Consider the following 20,140-nt stretch of genomic DNA (forward strand, 5'->3'; position numbering starts at 1 on the left):
TATTTGATGCTTACCTGCTCCAACACACATAATCCAAATCTAACGCATCCATTAGCCTTTTAAGTCCTGCACAGTGACTGATTCATTTCAGTCAGGTGTGTTGGAGCAGGGAAACATGAAAAACTTGCAGGATGAAGTCTGGATTGTCTTGTAGTACACATACTGGTCTTAAAGTGTTCCAAATACCAGAAAAGCTAAACGTACCAGGATTATTATTTTTTTCCTCTTAAAGCTGAAAACAGAACAAGAAGGAACTTTTATTTATGCGTGAAAAAACTGAACTGACACAAAGCATCTCTGGATAGGTACTTGAGAGTAAAGAGACCCACTTTGTAGTACTTATACAGTCCCAGAGTCCTCCAGCAGGTTGATTTACCCTCAATGACGGCAGTTGGCACGAGAAGTGTTGTTGTTGTGAAGAGTGTGTTAGGTCACTTACAGTCAGCTGTACACACCAGGTTACCTCAGGCTAATCCGACGACAGTAAACAGCATGATGCACTCACACTGGCTGGACAGCAGGGCAGATTTAGAAGTCAGACCAGGATGACACACCAAGCCTTGAAAGCAATACAGCAGCTAATACAACTAATCAAAGAGAAAACATTAGACATTAAATATTAATGAGAAATATTCAGCAATATTTACCAAAACAGGAAGAGAAAGGATTAAAGCACAGTCCCAAATAAAGGAAGGAAGTGGGACAGGATCTGATGAGTTATCCTAGTTGAACTTGTGCCTAATCTTAATTAGCAGCTATTTAAATGGGTTAATACATCAACTTATTTTGTTTTTATTTCATGTCACCACATTATGCCCACGCTGTTCTTCATGGTAACAAGTTTTCTGCTGAGCCGTGAGCTCCAGTGTTGTCCAGGTGTTTGATCTTCTGGTTGTTGTATGGACATATCTTGAAATTCGTGTGAACGGTCTGAGGATGAAAAGACAGGTCAGACCTGAAGCGCATTAACCCAGTAAAGTAACCCAGTAACTTCGAGGCGCTTCACAATATCGGCAAAATGCCAAACGCGTTGCAGGACTGTGCTGCAATGTAATTCCTGTGCTGTTGCATGACATGTAGCTGTGATCTGCTGCCTGTTCTAGCATCAGACAGACGCTCGTGTCTAACATGGTTTATTTGTACAGCAAGGCAAGGCAAGGCAAATTTATTTGTATAGCAAATTTCCTGTACAAGACAATTCAAAATGCTTTACGTAAAACATTAAAAGCATTACAGCAGGTTAGAAGCAATAACAAGTGTGTTAAAAACAAACTTTTAAAGAAATAAAAGAAAGAAAAAACAACAGAAAGAAAAAAAAGTAAATAAAATAGATAAAATGCAAGAAATTAGGTCCCGCTGTGGGGAATTAACAGTTTTCATTCATTGCTTACTGAGAACTGGAGTTCTAGGATCTACTTTCCTGGTCTTAGTGAGGACTGGAGTTCTAGGATCTACTTTCCTGGTCTTACTGAGGACTGGAGTTCTAGGCTCTACTTTCCTGGTCTTAGTGAGGACTGGAGTTCTAGGCTCTACTTTCCTGGTCTTAGTGAGGACTGGAGTTCTAGGATCTACTTTCCTGGTCTTAGTGAGGACTGGAGTTCTAGGATCTACTTTCCTGGTCTTACTGAGGACTGGAGTTCTAGGATCTACTTTCCTGGTCTTAGTGAGGACTGGAGTTCTAGGATCTATGTTCCTGGTCTTAGTGAGGACTTGAGTTCTAGGATCTACTTTCCTGGTCTTACTGAGGACTGGAGTTCTAGGCTCTACTTTCCTGGTCTTAGTGAGGACTGGAGTTCTAGGATCTACTTTCCTGGTCTTAGTGAGGACTGGAGTTCTAGGATCTACTTTCCTGGTCTTAGTGAGGACTGGAGTTCTAGGATCTACTTTCCTGGTCTTAGTGAGGACTGGAGTTCTAGGCTCTACTTTCCTGGTCTTAGTGAGGACTGGAGTTCTAGGATCTACTTTCCTGGTCTTAGTGAGGACTGGAGTTCTAGGATCTACTTTCCTGGTCTTAGTGAGGACTGGAGTTCTAGGATCTACTTTCCTGGTCTTAGTGAGGACTGGAGTTCTAGGATCTACTTTCCTGGTCTTAGTGAGGACTGGAGCAGCAGCGTTCTGGACTAACTGCAGCTGTCTGATGGACTTTTTAGGGCGACCTGTGAGGACAGCATTACAGTAGTCCAGTCTACTAAAGATAAATGCATGGACAGTGGAGTCAGGGATCTGGCCTGCACCTGTCTGCACAGATGGAGGCTTTGTCAAGCCCAGCGGTGCACGATTCTGGTGCTTTGGAAAATTTAAAACTGGTTCCTGAGTGGAAGCAGTTTTGCTTCTACACGGCAGGCCAGATGAAAACATGGAAACCTTGATGGTCTGGAACTTCATGGTATGTGGGTGTAAAAGCTTTTGGAACTAAGAATCTTTATGAAAAATCATGTATTGTTTCTGCTACCGGAAGTACATATTTAGGTGTTTTTAACAGCTTTATTATTAGGGCAACCAACTGTTTCTCTCCATCATTGTCTAGATTCTTCATAGGGGCCCAGTCTATGTTGTCTTCATCAAAAAGATAATAGGAAGTCCTGGTGGATGAAGCTAAAACGTCAGCTCAAGTTAAAACAAGTGTTGTTGGCTACATATTCAACCACAATCACGATGAATAAAAGAACATGGCTCATCCCGGTGAGGTTTAATTTAGTTCCAACATCTGGTCAGCTGACAGAGGACTCTAACCAACTGAAGTAACTTGATTTCCAAACCTTTAACCAGGTGATCACTGAAAGCCTCAAACCAGATGTTTATCTTCAGTTATATTTTAATATGTTTCAGTTAAAGAGAAAGAAACGAGAAGTCAGAGTTTGCTTGTTCAGAAAGGGGTGGGGGTTTGGGGGGGGGGACTGGAACAGCCAAAAACAACACAAATGTGAGGATTTTTCTAGCAATTGTGAACACACACAACCGTGCTACATTTATGCTTTCAGTGCATGTGTCTTCCAAATAAATCAACACAAATGAATATTTTGGTGTAACTGTGTGCTCCCCTCCATGACTGACCACATGTGACCAGTCAGTAGCATCTCTTACTGCGCACAGAGACTTCTTCACTGTTTAAGACAGATTCATTCCACACAGTCCTTCCAGCTCCTGGTGAGATTTGTCCCAGAGAGAGGCCGACCGCTGAGAGTACAGTACAAACACATTCACTGCTTTCATCTCCGAGTGTGAGCTCCACGTTCTGTTCAACTGGGACAGTCAGGTCTTAACTAGCCTGGCCTAAAAACACTATTTTCTCCCTTCTTCATCTCTGCACATTTTTCCCTTTTCTCTTTATGTCAGTGAGAGCTGAGCTGTGTGATCTGATAAGGCCAGCCTCTAGCGTGTGGTTGCACAATGTGTGTTCAAAATTTGTGCACATGCATGAGGTGTCTGTAAGGGTACTTCAGTGGATTTTGGTGGAAGTGAGAACATTTTTATTAAATAAGGGCATTTTTGAGAAATGGGAACATTTGGGAAACATGACAAGAATACACATGAACATATGTACATATATATATGTGTGTGTGTGTGTGTGTGTGTGTGTGTGTGTGTGTGTGTGTGTGTGTGTGTGTGTGTGTGTGTGTGTGTGTATGCAGTGGAAACTAATTTCAGCTGCTTGTATCTAATATTTAAATATAATTTTTTTTATACTGGTAAAAAAAATGGTAAAAAAATAAACCTTGTTTGAAGTCAGTATGTCTGAGTGACTCCTGCCACACAGGTATCTCTCAGGTAAGGACAACATGAACAACTAATACCAACATTTATATAAAATTTGGTCTTAAAGGGGCCCAAACCTGGCCAAGAAAAAATCCCCCTAACCCTACCCCCATTACACCACCAGCAGCCTGAAGCGTAGATCAGGTGAGTGGTGAGTCTGTGTGAATTGTAGCCTCAGTTTCCTGTTTTAGCTGACAGGAGTGAGTGTGTATCCACATGAATGGTGCTGGTGGACAAGAGGAGTTCAGGAGGATTGATTTTTCTGGTGTTCTAATTAGCATGATGTAAATAAGGTTAAATGTCACACAGCAGCGGCTTTAAAGCTGATTGATGAACTATGTGATTGAGAACAGGAGATGTGAACATGTTCGTTCTCGAGCAGCCATTTGTCTGTTTAAAAGCTCAAACCTCAGATGTGTATACAGGAGATCACTTGTGTGTGTGTGTGTGTGTGTGTGTGTGTGTGTGTTTGTCTAATAGCTTAGTGTGCATAATCCCCTGAGTGTGCCCTGCCTGTCGATAGAGAACCTAATGTGAGTTTATCCATAATGCCCGAGGGAAGCAGCGGTCAAGGGAGCTCGTTGCTGTTTTACTGGTGGACACTTGGGACAAGAGACATGAAAAATTACAGAGCTACAGTAGAGGATGACAAGTACATCACATCACTCTGGTTTAACCACCACAGCCTACCTGAGTATTGTAGCTGACCATGTCATCCCTTTATGACCATAGTGTTGAATTTCTTCCTCAGTAATTTCACAAAATCTGTTTCTATTGCATTTTCTGCCAGTTGTTTGATTTATAGGCTAATAATTTTGCTGACTTGCTTCCACTTCATATTATCTTTGTTATGAGTCCATGTTATGATGAGTCTCCATTTCAGCTCCACATTCAGATGCTCGGCTCAGAATCTGCTGGAAACATCATGAAAACATGGATCCATCCTGCCTTGGATCAATGCTTCAGGCTGCTGCTGGTGTAATGGTGGGGGGAGATTTTCTTGGTCCACTTTGGGCCCCTTAGTACCAACGTGGCCTGGTTTAACCAGCACAGCCTACCTGAGTATTGTTGCTGACCATGTCCATCCCTTTATGACCACAGTGGAGCATCTTCTGATGCTACTTCCAGCAGGATAATGCACCATGTCACAAAGCTCAGATCATCTCCACCTGCTTTCTAGAACATGACGATGAGTTCACTGGACTCCAACGGCCTCCACAGCCACCAGATCTCAGTCCAGTAGAGCAGCTTTGGGATGTGGTGGAACGGGAGATTCTCATCATGGAAGCAGCCGACAAACCTGCAGCAGCTGTGTGATGCTGTCATGTCAACATGGAGAAAACCTCTGAGGAAGGTTTCCACCACCTGCTTCATCTATCACACCATGAATTAAGTCAGTTCTGGAGGGAAACGGGGTCCAACCTGGTGGTGAAGTCAATGGTAAATCTATAGTAATATCAAAAATATGCCAGACACTAATAGTATAATAGTTTTAAAACTGCAGCAGTTCAGATAAGAATTAAAATGTTCATATTATAACAGACATCTTCATAATGCATTTCATCCCAGCGCTGCGGCTCAAACAGCGTAACATGTCCATTAACAGCCAGATTGGATTGAAAATCAATTTCCAAACAAGCAGAAACCCAAAAGCAGGAAATGTGACTGTAACACTAATGAGGAAGTGTTTGATCAGGTCACTACAAAACTTTGGCCTTTTTTATTAGCTTGTTTGCAATCATTTCTCTTTGTTAATCCATATTAAGCTTATTAGTAAATATTTATAACTGCTGGGTCTGAGGACCGGGCAGCGTGTTAAACCAAACAATAAAACAGTGTTTAAATACAAAGTCAAGAAATTCTCCAGATGAACGTTACATCACCTGAAGTCTCCGATGAGTGGGAGACGAGGCCTCCCGAGTCTGGCAGTCTAATGTGGTCCCCACGGGGCCGCTGAGCTCTGATACTCCTGCACACTTTTCCTGCTGGCTGAGTGATTGGACCCAAGAGACATTTGAGTCAGGTCAGTCCTAATCTTCTGAGGCTCTGCAGCAGGTCTGATCTTTTTACCCCAGAGAGCTGGCTGAAGACCACTCACTCACTCACGTATTTCTCTGCTGTCAGCCTCCCCACTCCTTCGCTGTCCACTAGCCGATGCTTGGATAAATCTGCTGTTTATGCATAATAAATGTGCCTCCTGTAAAATGGCTTCACCATCTGAGCTTTACATTAAATTAGGTTTTATAAGAGACTTTTTTCTGATAAAAGAACAATTAAAGTTCAGAAGAAGACAACAGATCCTAAAGTGTTGGACTTCATATCCAGCAACCAGTTATTTAACATATGTTCTACTTTTAATTTCTTCAGAGCATTTACAAAACTTTTAGAACTGTTGGGACATTTATAGTATGCATTCTGCGGTGGTTAGTACTGGGGATGAAACGATACCAGTATCAGGTATTTATAAAAATGTTCTGAAACTACAGAACCCAGAGGTTAATTTGTGGAATTAATGCTTTATGAGTTATAATTTATAACACATTTAAAATCAGAATTTGGCATTATCTTGACAAGAGAAGCTGGCTTTGGCTTTGTTACAGCAGAGAACTGAATCCACCAAAAACCACTTTATCCTCCTTATTCCTGATGATTCAGAAATAATTTAGATGATGCTGCAGGACGATTTATCACACAATTAAGCAAGTACTCAAATGTAAGTACTTGTACTCTGAAAAAATGTGGTGTTGGTTAATACCCACCAAAGTGAAGGAACTATGGCTTCAGTGTTTGACATGTACTTTACTTTAAAAGTTGGTACATATCTGTACAACTCTGCACACAGACATGACTCCAAGTACTGGAAACACAGTTAAGGAAGAATCAACAGTTGTCCTGAAATAGATTTTAGAAGTTGCTGACACACCCACAAATGTGCTCTGCTATCTGCCATCAGTGTGCTCTGCTATTGATCAATTCACTGCATCATTTTAAACAATTAGCACAGAAAATAACCCAAACATCTTCCCCTTTTTATGCTCCGGATGCAGCATGTCACTTCAAATTTCCAAAAACCTGCCAGCTTCCTGCAACAAAGCAGACACTTGGCATTGAACCAGACTTTTCCACTCAGCAGCTGATTGATCATCAGTCAGTCCCATCAGTGTGGGCTCCATCCAAAGCCATCAGCCAGGGGAACATCCCCACCATGCTGCACGACACTGTAGAGACATAACTCCACCACATACAAACACACATTCTTAAGGCTACTGATGGATGGCTACAGGTAATTAACTGCTGTGTTTATAAGCTGCAGACTATTAAAATCCTGGTTGAGGTTCTATCTGCACTAAGGTTCCCTGGAAAGTGATGGCTGTCAGCGACTTGAACTCTAACCTTGCTAACGTTAGCAACACACAACAACAACAACACAACAGCAGGCTCTGAAGGTTAGAGATCTTCTTTTAGGATTATGTATTTATTTTAGAGCTAAGGAACGTATGTACACTGTGGAGACAATGAAAACGTCATCCCTCATTTTTCCAGCCATAAAAAAAATATAAAAATAGTATCATAAACTATTTTAATTTATTTTTATTTGATTAACATTAAAAACATGACATTAACAATAAAACCAGGTTCAACCCAACCTCAAATGAATCTTCATATCTTTAACCTGCTAAATCATCGGATTACTGCATCATTGCTGACTGGTACATTCACCTAACGGCATAGCTACATCTGGCTCCACCTCAGACGCCCCAGTCAGCCTCCTGTTAGATAAAGATGCTCTTTTCCATAATATGTTAAAATGTTTTAAACCTCCAAACTGGTCCTTTATCTTGTGCTCTGATCAGCTGAAATGTTGGAACACAGAATTTACCGTTTAAGAGTCAAATTAAAATCTCTCTATTAAAGAGATGGTGTAAGAACATCCAATTACATTTAGACAGTTGGAGGTTTTTATTGTGCACAAACACAGTAATATGGTTCTGGCATTGCTTTTGCATAAGATGCTTCTCTACTTAATAAAAAAAACTGCCCGGGTAGGGTTTTTATTTGGGACGCTGACATGCAGAGAAAGAACGTGTTTGAGAAAAAGAGGGTCTTTTATGAATGCAGAGACCTCAGGACTATGGCTGTCCAGGACAACAATTTGGATGGTTCATTAGTTCTAGGGATCAGAGAGTGTGTGTCCAGCCCGAAGCCTCACCAACACACATCGCATTTCATTCAAAAGCCTCCATGAGTGGAGAGAGGTAACTCACAGACGAGCCAGCTGAAAGAAAACTGCATTTTCTGGTTTTGTGTTTTTTAAGAGCAAACCAAATAAACTCCATTACATCTCCATTAAATCAATAGTGTTTGTATCTGACATCAATTTTCTTTAAATGTCAGTAAACCTCTGTGTATGTTTGAAATCAGATTAACCCCAGCAGCCAGCCACCTTATGCTGCTGCTGGACTTAAATCAAATCAGGGCCGTAATTGGGTTTGCTGCTGCTTTTTCTACGTTACATCTGTAAATGTTAATCTGTCGCCACAGTCTGGCTGGAAGCAGCGGCGGACAGTTGGACGGTCTGCATGCAACAGGACTGAATGGGGTTTGTGTGGAGGCAATGCAGCTGAAGCCTCCGTTATGCAACAACACAGAATGTGAGCTCTTTGTGAATATGGGCTGAAATTCCTGAAGACAACAGCTCTGTGTGACTGGAATGTGTGACAGTGTCTTCTCTTTCAGATGCTTTGCATGCACGGTCAGCTTAAATGTGAACAGAAATGTTTGCATTAACTTCCCCAGCATGTCCCTTTGGGAAGGATGGGGGCAGCTCAGGTTTCTGAGTTTTTCTCCACATTTCAGTGTTAATTTTTGCTCCTGGTTTTAATTTAGTTTTATGATGAATTAGTTTCAGTCAAACTTTTGTCATTTGATTTTAGTTTATCTCATAAGAAGTCAGACAGCTGCCGTTTTTCACCGCTGAAGTTGTGCTGCCATCTCATCTTGGTCATGCTTCTTTAATCATGTCTTTGAGCTGTTGGTGTGTTTTGCATGTGCTGGACAAGAGAAAAGAGATTCTGACTCGGTAAACAAATCATGCTTTTTACATCTGAACAACCTTGCTAGAATCGGATTGGACTCCTTTTTTCTACAGAACTGCCTTATTTTTTTAAATATTTGAACAAAAAATAATTAAATAAATAAATACAATCATCTTAATTATTCATCCTAACTTATTTAATTGACATAATCGAATATCCTTAGGGCCCGGCCTAAATCTTTCTGGATATTTTTAGTTTGGTGTTGGTGAAAACGACCTTCATGCCTCATCTGTGTCTTTCACCTCCTTTTGCCTTCTACTTTACTTCATGTCTTCTTCTTTCCACCATTCTTTCTGAGACCTTTTGCATCACTTTATGGTAAAAACTTAGCTCAAAACCCTTTTGTATACAATCTGGTATTTGTCTTTCGCCCCCTGGTGGATACCTTTTGGACTACAGTAATTTTGACATCTGAATATGAATAACTTTATTGATCCAGAACAAAAACGACTATTGCACATGTTATGGTTATGAACAGGTAAATAATAACTACAATGTTTTTAAAGTTATTAAAATTTTTAGGTTTCCCTGCAACTGAAGGGGGAGGAGTTATAAAGTCTGATAGCCTCAGGTAGGACAGACCTCCTGTGGAGTTCAGTGGAGCTCCTTGGTGGTCTCAGTCTATGGCTGAAAGAGCTCTGACACGACGTCAGTGTGGCATGCAGGGGGTGAGAGACATTGTCTCTGATACTGAGGAGCTTCCTCAGCATCCTCCTCTCAGACACCTCCAGTTCAAGTCCTACAACAGCTCCAGCTCTCCTGATGAGCTTGTTGAGTCTGTTAGTGTCGGCTGCCTTCAGCCTGCTGCCCCAGCATACCACGACATAGAAGATGACGCTGGGTACCACCAGTGATCAAACATCTGCAGCAGGATCCTGCAGACGCTGAAAGATCTGAGCTTCTTGAGGAAGAACAAGCGACTCTGACCTTCTTGTAGATCATCAGGGCATCAGGGTTCATTTTCCAGTTTATTGTCCAAGTGGACCCCCAGGTACTTGTAGCTGTCCACAATGTCCACTTCTGTACCCCTGATGGTAATAGAGTTCAGACAGATCCTCTGTTTTCTGAAATCCACAACAAACTCCTTTGTCTTTGTGATATTGAGCTGCAGGTGTTTCAGTCCACACCACTCCACAAACCTGTCCCCCACCCCCATGTACTCCTCCTCCTGGCTGATACAGCCCACGATGGCAGAGTCCTCTGAGAACTTCTGCAGGTTGTAGGACTGTGAAGAGAACCTGAAGTCTGAGGTGTAAAGGGTAAGCAGGAAGGGTGACAGGACCGTTCTCTGTGGCACCTCCGTGCTGCTCACAATGGTGTTCGATGTGATATTCCCCAGCCTCACCGCAGCCTGTGAGGTAGTTGTGGATCCAGGCCACGAGTGGCGCATCCACCTACATGTCCAGTAGCTTCCGGTTGATTAGGGCAGGTCGAATGGTGTTAAAAACACTGGAGAAGTTGAAGAACATGACTCTCATAGACCTGCCTGTCTCTCCTTTTTTTTTTTTTTTTTTTTAACCTGTCCTGTCCAGCATCATAGCAAGCAAAATTATAATCTGGTTGATGTATCGTGCTGAACAAATTTGCTCTGCCAGGTGGAGGCTTATGGGTATAAAGCTCCTCTTGATAATCTGATTAATTTATTTATTTACTTAGAATCATGGAATCTATATATTCTTGCTGGACCTGACCAGAGGGGACAGAAAGAAAAGGGGAGCAAAAGGGAAAGAAGAAGAAAGAAGAAAGAGGAGACATAAACACCACAGCCAAAAGGCAACCATTCAATCCACACTATCACCAGACAACAAACTGTTACACTTGAACATAAACACACCTGAAAGCTTCCTACGGCTTTTACTGAAAAAAAGAGCTGCTAGTCATTAAGAGCTCTTAAATAATAACCAAATCAAAAAGACATATCACAAAAGTAGCACAACAACAACCAGATACTAACTCACAGAAAAAAAAGTGTATAAACCCACTGGACAACTCAGTGACTGTGTCAGCATGCAGAGCATGAGAAACAAGGAGTGATCAGTGAAGAAGAGTGGTGAGTGAGATCATGCAAATGCGACCTCGCCTCCACGGAGGCTAGAGACAGACCAGGGCAGCCCAGAGACCTGGGCCCTCAGCAGCAGCCCTGGAGCACTAACCGAAGTTACCCCACCCTGAAGACGACTCCAGCTCCAACCGAAGGGAAGCAGAGGAGAGCCCCAGCAAGAGTCCCCCGCGGTCTTGGGGCACAGGTCCCAGTGGGCCAAGATCGGCAGCCGCCGGCCCCGCCAGGGACCGGCCACCCAGGGCAGCCCAAGTGAAGGGCCCAGGGCCCCAGGAGCCCAGAGGCAGCCGCCCCAACCCCCAAAGGCAGAGGGCCTGCACCGTGCCTAGGAGGACCAGCCCCCCCAGACAACCACCCGGAGTAGGCCAGCACACACCCCAATGTTCCAGCCACACACCCCAGGAACCAGGGCACCACTGACCCCCCACTCTCCACCTACTCCAATCTCCACCCCATATAACCCCACACTCACACCCTCCCCTGCGCTGTACCCATAAACACTCACTGCCTAACTGTAGCCAATGAGCCGCCACCAACCCCAGAAGGCACCCACCCCCCACATGCCTAGCAGGGAATGAGAGGAGAGGGATGAGGACAGCGGTAGAGCCCAGACCCACAGCACACCACCCCCAGGCCTGCCCATCAACCATCTCCCCCTGCCCAACCCCAGTGGCGCCCCGTGGAACAGCGGTGTGAGAGTTACCCAATGCCCTCCTCTTTCCCGCTCAAGACTGTTTGTGGTGAGTAGTAAAACTGAGGGGCAGTGACCACATTGTGCTGGGAGCGAGGCCATATTAGCAGTCCCGCCCTACATGCAGTACATGACACGCCCTCCAGAAGTTGTTTGTGTGTTGTGTTTTTGTTTTGATGTCTAAATGTAATTAAAACTGAGAGATGAGTCGCCACAGGGTGCAGCCAAGGAAGCCACTTGGGTGGCCTCCACGGCTACACCCCGCATGACGTGCACGCCTCACAAATCCCTACATGTGTGTGTGTGTCTGTGTGTCTCTGTGTGTGTGTGTGTGTATGAAAGAGAGAGAGCAGGGAAGAAGAGACCTCCGGGGATGTAAGTCCGAAGGGAAGCGAACCTCCTTCTGGATGGTGAGTTGCTAGCAGCACTAGGCACCCCCACTCCCCAGGAGGCCCCGCAGAGCTACCTGTTTCCTTCAGGTGGGTGTAGGCTCTCTGCAGCAGGAAGATGATAGTGTCTTCCACTCCTATCTGGGGCTGGTAGATGAACTGCAGGGAGTCCAACGATGGTCCGACGACTGTGCGAAACTGACTAAGCATGAGCCTCTCCAGTGACTTCATGACATGTGATGTAAGGGCCACTGGTCTATAGTTACTTTGTGTGCTGGGAAACTTCTTCTTGGGCACTGGAACCAGACATGAGGTTTTCCACCTGTCAGGGAGGGTCAACCATCTGGATCATGCTCAGGTTAAAGATTTGTCATGTTGGAGTCTGCTCTCCAACTTTCTCCTGCAGCTGTTCTTGACCTCTGGGACGTTCTCCCTCAGCTCATTCTGCACCTGCCTCAGCTCTTTTTTGTCTCCCCTCCTGAATTCTGTCTTCTTCACTCAGAAGAAGTGAGGATGATATTGTCCGTGCAGAGGTTTACACAGTCCATACGTCTTCCGATGTGCTTTCCCTGTGCATCACAGAGGACACCCCCATGACTATCATTGGACAGTTCTGGTGATCACAGGTAGCCGCTGGGCCTCAGGAATGTAACATGGCTTTAAGTGGACCAGACTGTGATCTGAGAGAGCAGGGAGAGCTGTAGGTGTCCTTGGCATTGGCATACAGCAGGTCCAGTGTTTTATTGTGTCTTGTCTTGCAGTTTGATTGAAAGTGGGCAGGGCTGATGACAGGTTGGATTAAAATCCCCAGAGATAGCTAAGAAGGCACTGCAGTGCAGAGTCTGTAATCTTACAGTCGCAGATCTGATTATGTCATTCGCCTGCGACACATCGGCTGCTGGTTGAAACTAAACAGTGATGATGATGACATGGGAAAACTCTCTGGGTAGATAATCTGGACTAAGCCTCATTGCTAACAGTTTGATGTCAGGGCTGCACACATACTCCATCACCGTGATGTCCAGGGTTGAACCCCTTGTTGTTAACAAACACGACTCCTCTGACCTTCTTCTTGCTGCTGTCGGCACAACTCCTGTCCCCTCACACCAACTGAAAGCCGGGTAGACTCACCAGAGAGTCCAGTATGGTGTTGTGTAGCCAAGTCTCCATAAAACACAACACTGAGGCCTCACCAAACACACTGTCACTCTGCTAGTTTCTCCATCTTATTACCCAGTGATCTTACATTTCCCATTACCACGGAGGGGAAATATGATCGGAATCTCCTCTTAGCCACCTTTTCTTCCCAGCTCTACAGCCCCGGTATTTGCTTTATATCTTTCTGGATGTTTGTGCTTTTCCCTATTCCTCTGCTGCGTCGGAGCTCCATCAGCTGGTCTCTGGTATAAACAATGGAGCCATGGTGCTGCTCCACCAGGACCGGGACCCAGCTCAAACAAAGTACTCTAAACCAAGCGGCAACCTTGGCCGGTAAAATGTGAAGCCTATGTGGAATAGCAAAAAAATTGCAGTTCCCCCCTCATCCACTATAGGGGCTCCAAAACAGAGCAAATCCCCATAGACTCCCATGTTAAAAAGATCAACTTCAAAGCAGAAATAAACATGTTTAAAGCCTGGTACGAAAATCCATTTTAGGATTAATAGGTCAAGTTTACCTTCATGACAACTGTGAGGTGGGTTAATTTCTTTCTAACTTATCCTTTTGGATGTTATTTATTCTTGAAATTTGGCATAATTAGGGTCGTGTCCTTTTGATAACATGTATCCAATATCAGCAGCAAGAAGGGGTGTAGCACAAATGTGGTTTTTAGCTGGCTAACAATGCTCCTTAGCTTTAGCCCACCTACCTTCATTAGCCAGTTAGCTCACGTTAGATCCGAGTTGCCTCAGTTAGCTCTTAGCTACAGGCAGCTTGGAGTTTGATAGACGTCAATCATCCGCCCCCATGCTTTTTCCTCAGCCTTCCTGCTCGCTGGCTCTGAACCCAGAAAAACCTCATGCAAAGGCTGCAGTCCAGGACTCTTCCTCCATGTCTGGTCCTGCTGCAGCAGTGTGTCTGATGTAGAAGACAACTTAATTTTTGATAAATATCTACTATAGGAAATTTATTGTCATTTTTGAAGAACCACATTTTTATTTTTATTTTTATGTTTTAAAATAAGAAAAACAAAACTTTTACAAAAAGAGTATATACAGACTTTCTTCTATGGGAGGTAGATATTTGTGTCTAAATGATGGAAGGAGAAAAGCCCATAGTTTCCAACCTAATGACAAGAAAAAATAGATTAAAAAAATTATTACTGGTACGTCTAGTGTCATTATGTTGTGAAAATTCAATGCAATTATTCCACAAAAAGTTAAACTAAACCTGCATTTCATGTGATTAATCACGATTCAAATTTTTAATCGTTGCCCAGCACTAAAATAAATAATGTTCTTCAATATTGTGACATGTTCTGGACAGGCACTACAGAGTGAGGTTGCAGCGTCGTGTTGCAGTTCCTCTACTGAACCTGAAGGTGGCTGGTAAACTCCACAGAGCGGCGCTCTTTTGAGGCATTTCCTGCTTTAGATCAACAATGGTGGCGGACATGGCACAGTGTATTCACGGGCTTGTGGAAGCAAATGAAGAAATAGTTCTTTGGTTGAAAAAATGATAGCAAACACAATAAAAATGGGGATTACTGCACAACTTTAGTAAGAAGATCCAGAAATCCGGAAACATGTAACACAAACTGACCAATCATAAGGGATACTTCTACGTAGCTGTGCTGCATAGCAGGGTGCACCTCAGGGCTGGAAAAGGTCTGCGTCAAGCCTCCGTGGAGACTACGGCGGTGATGCAATAACAGACCAGACGCAGCACGAGTGTAAATCCAGTTTAATCCCTACAAGCCCATCAGAGCGCTCCAGTTAGTCCATCTCAAGTCCTCATTAAAGCCCCGTTTCCACCGACGGGTGCAGGGCGGGGCGCTTTTTTTGTGTTTCCACACTTGAAAACTAGGATGGGTACCCCAATCTCCGATCCGACCTGTCCTACTTTGTTGGGACCCTTCCATTGGGGGACCAAACTAACCGACCTAAAAGGGTGGAGTTTGACACACTGGGATCCGTTGATTGGTTGAAAAAAAAAGTCATTTTATGTGTGACCTGGCATGAAAACAATGCAGGAACTTGTTTAGAGCGACTTGTTTTCTTTTTGTTGATTAAATCTCCATTTAAAATGCCGTCACGAAGCACCGCCAAGAAAGAACACCAACTGTTGGATGACGCCATTCTCCTCCTTCGTTTCTGAGTCATGTTTTGGTTCTACGTTAAGGAAGGCGCTGCGCTGCGATGGCATCATGCTGCTACGTAGCTGAAGCATCGATCGCTATCTGGCAGAGGCTCCGCCTCTCAGGTAAGGTTGCGGTTGCTGTGGAAACAAAGTAAGGTTACGGTTTACAAACTATACACCCTAACCATCCCGACCTGACCCTGTTGGTGGAAACAAGTCTTAAGACCAAGAAAGTAGATCCTAGAACTCCAGTCCTGAGATCTTTACACTGGCTTCCTGACTTCAAAATCCTGCTGTTTGTGTAGACCTGAATGGTTTAGGACCAAATTACATTCAGGATCTTCTGGTTCGTTATGAAGCAACAAGATCCCTCAGGTCATCAGGATCAGGTTTACTTTCTCTTTAGTCAGAACTAAACGTGCAGAGGCAGCGTTCAGCTTTTATGCTCCTCACATGTGGAACAAACTCCCAAAAAACTGCAGGTGTGCTGACTCAGCAGTTTTACATCAGGGTCAAAAACTTTTTCTTGCATTTTACCATATTCTAGTTTAGTTTTTTCTGACTGAATTATTTTCATTTTAAATTTGGTTTTAAAGCTTCCTGCAACCCCCTGTGATCCTTTTATGTTTGATGTAAATCACTTTGAATTTTCTTGATCGTGAAATGTGCTAGAAATAAATTAGCCTTTTTTTAGAAAGGTGGACTAGAAATCATCATGTAGGGATGAAATAAGATTCTGTTAAGTTTCTCTTCTAATTTTTGTTTAATTTATCTCATCATGTTTCTTCCACAACCTCAAACTCAGGTTTTAAGTTAATGTAACTCAACTCAGTCTCGTTATCTAAACTTAGTCACAAGTAAATAAAAAATTACTTTTTAAAGCAACAATTTACATTTGAAATGAAGCCTACTAGTTAGATTTTACAGTGTTACAGTCATCTTTGGTTGAAAAAAGTGATGAATTTATCTCTTTTCTGCTTTTTTCTGTCTCACAACAGTCGGGTTAAAAGTCCAAATGGAAAATTCCTCTACTAATATGAAATTATTTGCCCTCTAACTAAATTTGTGGCGTTTTCTCAGCTGGGGGAAACAATCGCATCCATTCATCCATTTCTTCGAACTGAAACGCTTTCCTCCTCCCTCTCACCTCCATCCCATTTCCACGCGCAAAGACTGAAAAACATGCCTTGTGCGACCAAACGCTCCATCCTTACTGAACAATGCAGAGATTTAGAATAAGATTCCAGCGTATCGAGGAGGAATGTACAGTCTCCGGAAGCAGGACAGAAAAGCTGTTTTCTGGCTGCTGATGTTTTGTAACTTGTTGAAATTTCCAAGAGGAAATTTTTCCTGAGGGGTGAGGATATTATTCACTTTTTTTACCGTTTATGGCTCAAAGTAGAATTAAAACAATGAAATGGTTGTTCAGTCTGATCATGACCCAAAGTAAAGGAATATAACATTTTTTTCTTTATCTTAATAAGCAGATATAATCATCATCGTCCCAGATGAAGGCCCGCCGGCGCTCCCAACAGATGGAGAGAGCTTCCATGAACTGGATCACCAGTAAAACACACACACACACACACACACGCATGCAGCTATTCATGATCAGGGTTTACAACCAGGCAGAAATGTGCTCTTTGAATAAATATTTCAAGATTTGAATCATTACGTTGTGGATTATAAAACTGAACTGTGAGGAAAATGCACAATAATACATAAATACACAAATCCCAGTATTCCATGCATTATGATCCCAGTTAGGAAAAGTGTTTAAATGTTTTAAAATAGACTAAAAAACTCTTTTGTTTTGTTTTTCAGTTTTTGGGGTTCGTTGGCTGCAGCCAACAATGTGCCACATTGGTGCATAACAGATTTTATTATTATCGTAGAAACTTAAATTTTTCGACATCTTCAGCAAATTGTAAAAACATTTTAAAGGCTTTGTGTCTTGCCTGGAGGCATCTTGGATCATTGTGGAACAACCAGAGATGTTCACAAGTCATTTTAGATGTAATAACTAATCTTCTGTCTGGTCGGCTTACAACATTGTAATAGTCAAAGAATTTAAGGGACATATGCTCCTATCGGGGTAACTTCTTTTCCCGGGAGGACGATGCCAGACCTCATTCTGAACAACTTCCAACAGAAAATGTTTGGAGCATCAAGAAGAGGAAAATCAAACCAAAACCACAGCGCAGCTGGAATCTGGGATTCAGCAGGAATGGACTCTGGAAAACTAGAACAATTAGTTCCCAGTGGAGCCACAAGCAAAGATAATAGTTCTACCGTATTCTCATCAATAAAACTCAACAGGTCAGGGATGCGTTGTCGGCGAATGATGCAGGCTTTTTAACATCAGCAGTCACACAGAAAAACCCGTTTTCCTGCAGCTTGACGGCAGAGCTGCTGGGACGAAGGCAAATATTCGCTCTTTGTATCTCAGACCAGCTTCCCTCCTGACTGAACCATGTCTGCAGGATCAACCATCCAATCAAAGTCCGTGTCTGGAAAAGGAAGGAATTCCTCCATTTATTCAGATATTTATCTGATCACAGACAACAGGAAAGTAAATCCTTTTCCACTTTGTAATGTTTCCTTTCTTTGTTTCTGCTGAACATCAGTTTTATTTTCATCTTTTTATTGACTTGCATTTCTTTTATATCTGCTTTATTGTTGCTTAGTCCCCTTTTTATTTGTATTTTCTTTCTCCTGGTTTTACAGCGCTTTGGTCAACATGTTTGACTTTAAATGTGTAAATAAAGCTGCTTTTCCTGCAACTGAAATTTCAACAAAACAGACAGAATCTGATGCTTATTCACGTCTTTTTATTTCTCACTTGAACACGTGTACAAAAGCAAGAGCATTTAATAAGATGTGACATCAGTTTTTACAATGAGGGAAAAATCTAAATAAAAAAGAGATGTGTACGATGGCTGCTGAGTGACCAAGTCCCCTTTCATTTTTCTTTTTTAACACCTCTTCAGGCTTGAAATGAACTAATCCTTCTGAATTTTATGGGTTCCAGACAGTTCTTGGGGAGCCAGAATTTTTCCTGAGAAACTTCAACAAAGCAACAAGTCAAGGTTTGAGTCAGAAACTCATCCTTCAGTCCCGATAAGTCTCTTCAGATGGACGGTAAATCTGTCTCACACTCAAAGGAAAGAAAAACAAAAACTAAAAAAAAAAGAAAATCACTTTTTCTCAGCGTTGTCTGTGCCGTACATGCCTGCCGCAGTTTTCCAGAACCTCACATTAATTGTGATTTTACCACCAGAATTATTTCTAATCATTTCGTTTCCAACTTTGGTCACAATTTGAGACTTTTCTGATCAAAACTTTATCAGCTTTGATTACACTAAGTAAAAACCCAACACTGATGGAGACAATTAACTCTGTACAACATTTAAAGTCTCTGGAAGCTGATCTGAAACCAGCGGAGAAGGAAACTCAACCAAAACCTCAGCGTTAACGTGTCATTTATAAACAGGCGTGATGGTGTGAGGACGTACGCTTCATACATCAAAGTCAGTCAATACAAGATTTCTCACAAATAAACTCTAAATATAATTACAGCTATCACAGTGTGACCCAGCAGTTAGTGATTAATATGTACAAAAAATGCCAATTTTTACACATTGGCTTTAGCTTCATTAGCACGGCGAACAGTTTGAGGTCATGAAGGCAACAAATCAGTCAAAAATGAGCCAGGTGCTTCTGAAAGCTCAAACCTGAAAGTCAAACTTAAGGGAAAACAGGAGTTTTAGCAGCAGGAAAACATGGTGAATATGTGATTAAAAATAAAAAGACAATAACGCTTCATGAAGAAGCTCAGAGTGGAAGTTTTGTTTTGGTCTCATTCTTTTTAAAGCTTTCAGCTCCACGATGCTTCTGACTGGGAAAAATCTGAGCTCATATAGTTTTGGAAACTTGAAATATTAAACTAACTCATGATTAATAAGCAAAGTGCCTCAGGTGTACTTTAACATAGACGCCCACTGCATTCTTAAACTTGATTTAGATCAAAGTTCATGCTACATTAAAGCAGCAGTTCTGCATCCGCAGCCACAAACTGCTGCTGCTTTAACAGATGAACTTTTATTTCAGCATCATACGGTTCATCAGCTCTGCATCAAACATTCTTCTTCTCTGGCTTCAACATGTCTGCATCCAGCTGCTGCTTTTAAAGTGAACTTCTGACACATGGTTACTGGTTTCCACTAAAGAAGAAACCAGAATTTGAGTGATCCCTAAACCTTTTTTTCTTATAAAAAAGGGAAAAAAGGTCAACTTTAACCTTCAACTATCAGGAAAATCCGTTTATTTCTAAATGAAAAGCAGAAGACCTGTCTAGATGGTTCTGGAAGCAGGTGTGACTCTGGAGCCTGCCTGGCCCTCAGGTAGGTGGGGGCCCGTTGACGTATCTCAGTGCGAGGTGGAGGCTCCGTGACATCCGGTTGCTGCGGTGACACGGCGGCTCCATGACAACACAGATCAGGCTGCCCAGCAGAGCCACCGCTACAGCCAGGAGGAGGCAGAGGAAGGCTGGGGAGAGCCGGGAGGGGGAGGAGGCTCGGCTGCTGGAGGAAGAGGTGAAAGAGTTAGATCCTGCTTTGGCTCTCAGACATCTTTGCTGTGGGTAAGCAGAGCCAGATGATCCTTAAAGCTTCTGATGATCTATAATTAGAGGTTTTAATCTGCAAACTTTATCAGAGCAGCAGCAGAGCTTAGCATCATGAGGTGCTACCACAAACATCTGCAGGATGTTAGAGCGGAAAAACGCTGCAGGTCATCTCTGACTGTCACTAAAACCTGTGTAAAGTATGCCCTGGATGCAGGTTTAACTTG

At 42.8% G+C, this 20,140-nt stretch overlaps 1 protein-coding gene and 1 long non-coding RNA gene across 5 annotated transcripts in view; one reads left to right on the forward strand and one right to left on the reverse strand.

Annotated features, from left to right (window-relative positions):
* Positions 1-666: 666 nt before the first annotated feature.
* LOC121645385 lies at positions 667-19,458 on the forward strand. Its single transcript, XR_006011415.1, has 4 exons — positions 667-677; positions 2,253-2,257; positions 16,577-16,583; positions 19,383-19,458. It is a non-coding gene; the product is annotated as an uncharacterized LOC121645385 (long non-coding RNA).
* si:ch211-137a8.2 (uncharacterized protein LOC777613 homolog) overlaps positions 19,267-20,140 on the reverse strand; it is a 46,109-nt gene continuing 45,235 nt past the window's right edge. For 3 of the 4 annotated variants that reach the window (XM_041993807.1, XM_041993806.1, XM_041993803.1), the window contains exon 13: positions 19,267-19,872. In XM_041993807.1, coding sequence (XP_041849741.1) covers positions 19,689-19,872 — 184 coding nt within the window. In that variant the 3' untranslated portion in view covers positions 19,267-19,688. The remainder of the gene's footprint in view (positions 19,873-20,140) is intronic. The other variant, XM_041993805.1, reaches the window with a different exon arrangement.

The sequence above is a fragment of the Melanotaenia boesemani genome, chromosome 9 (genome assembly GCF_017639745.1).
Source record: "Melanotaenia boesemani isolate fMelBoe1 chromosome 9, fMelBoe1.pri, whole genome shotgun sequence".
Lineage (NCBI taxonomy): Eukaryota > Metazoa > Chordata > Actinopteri > Atheriniformes > Melanotaeniidae > Melanotaenia > Melanotaenia boesemani.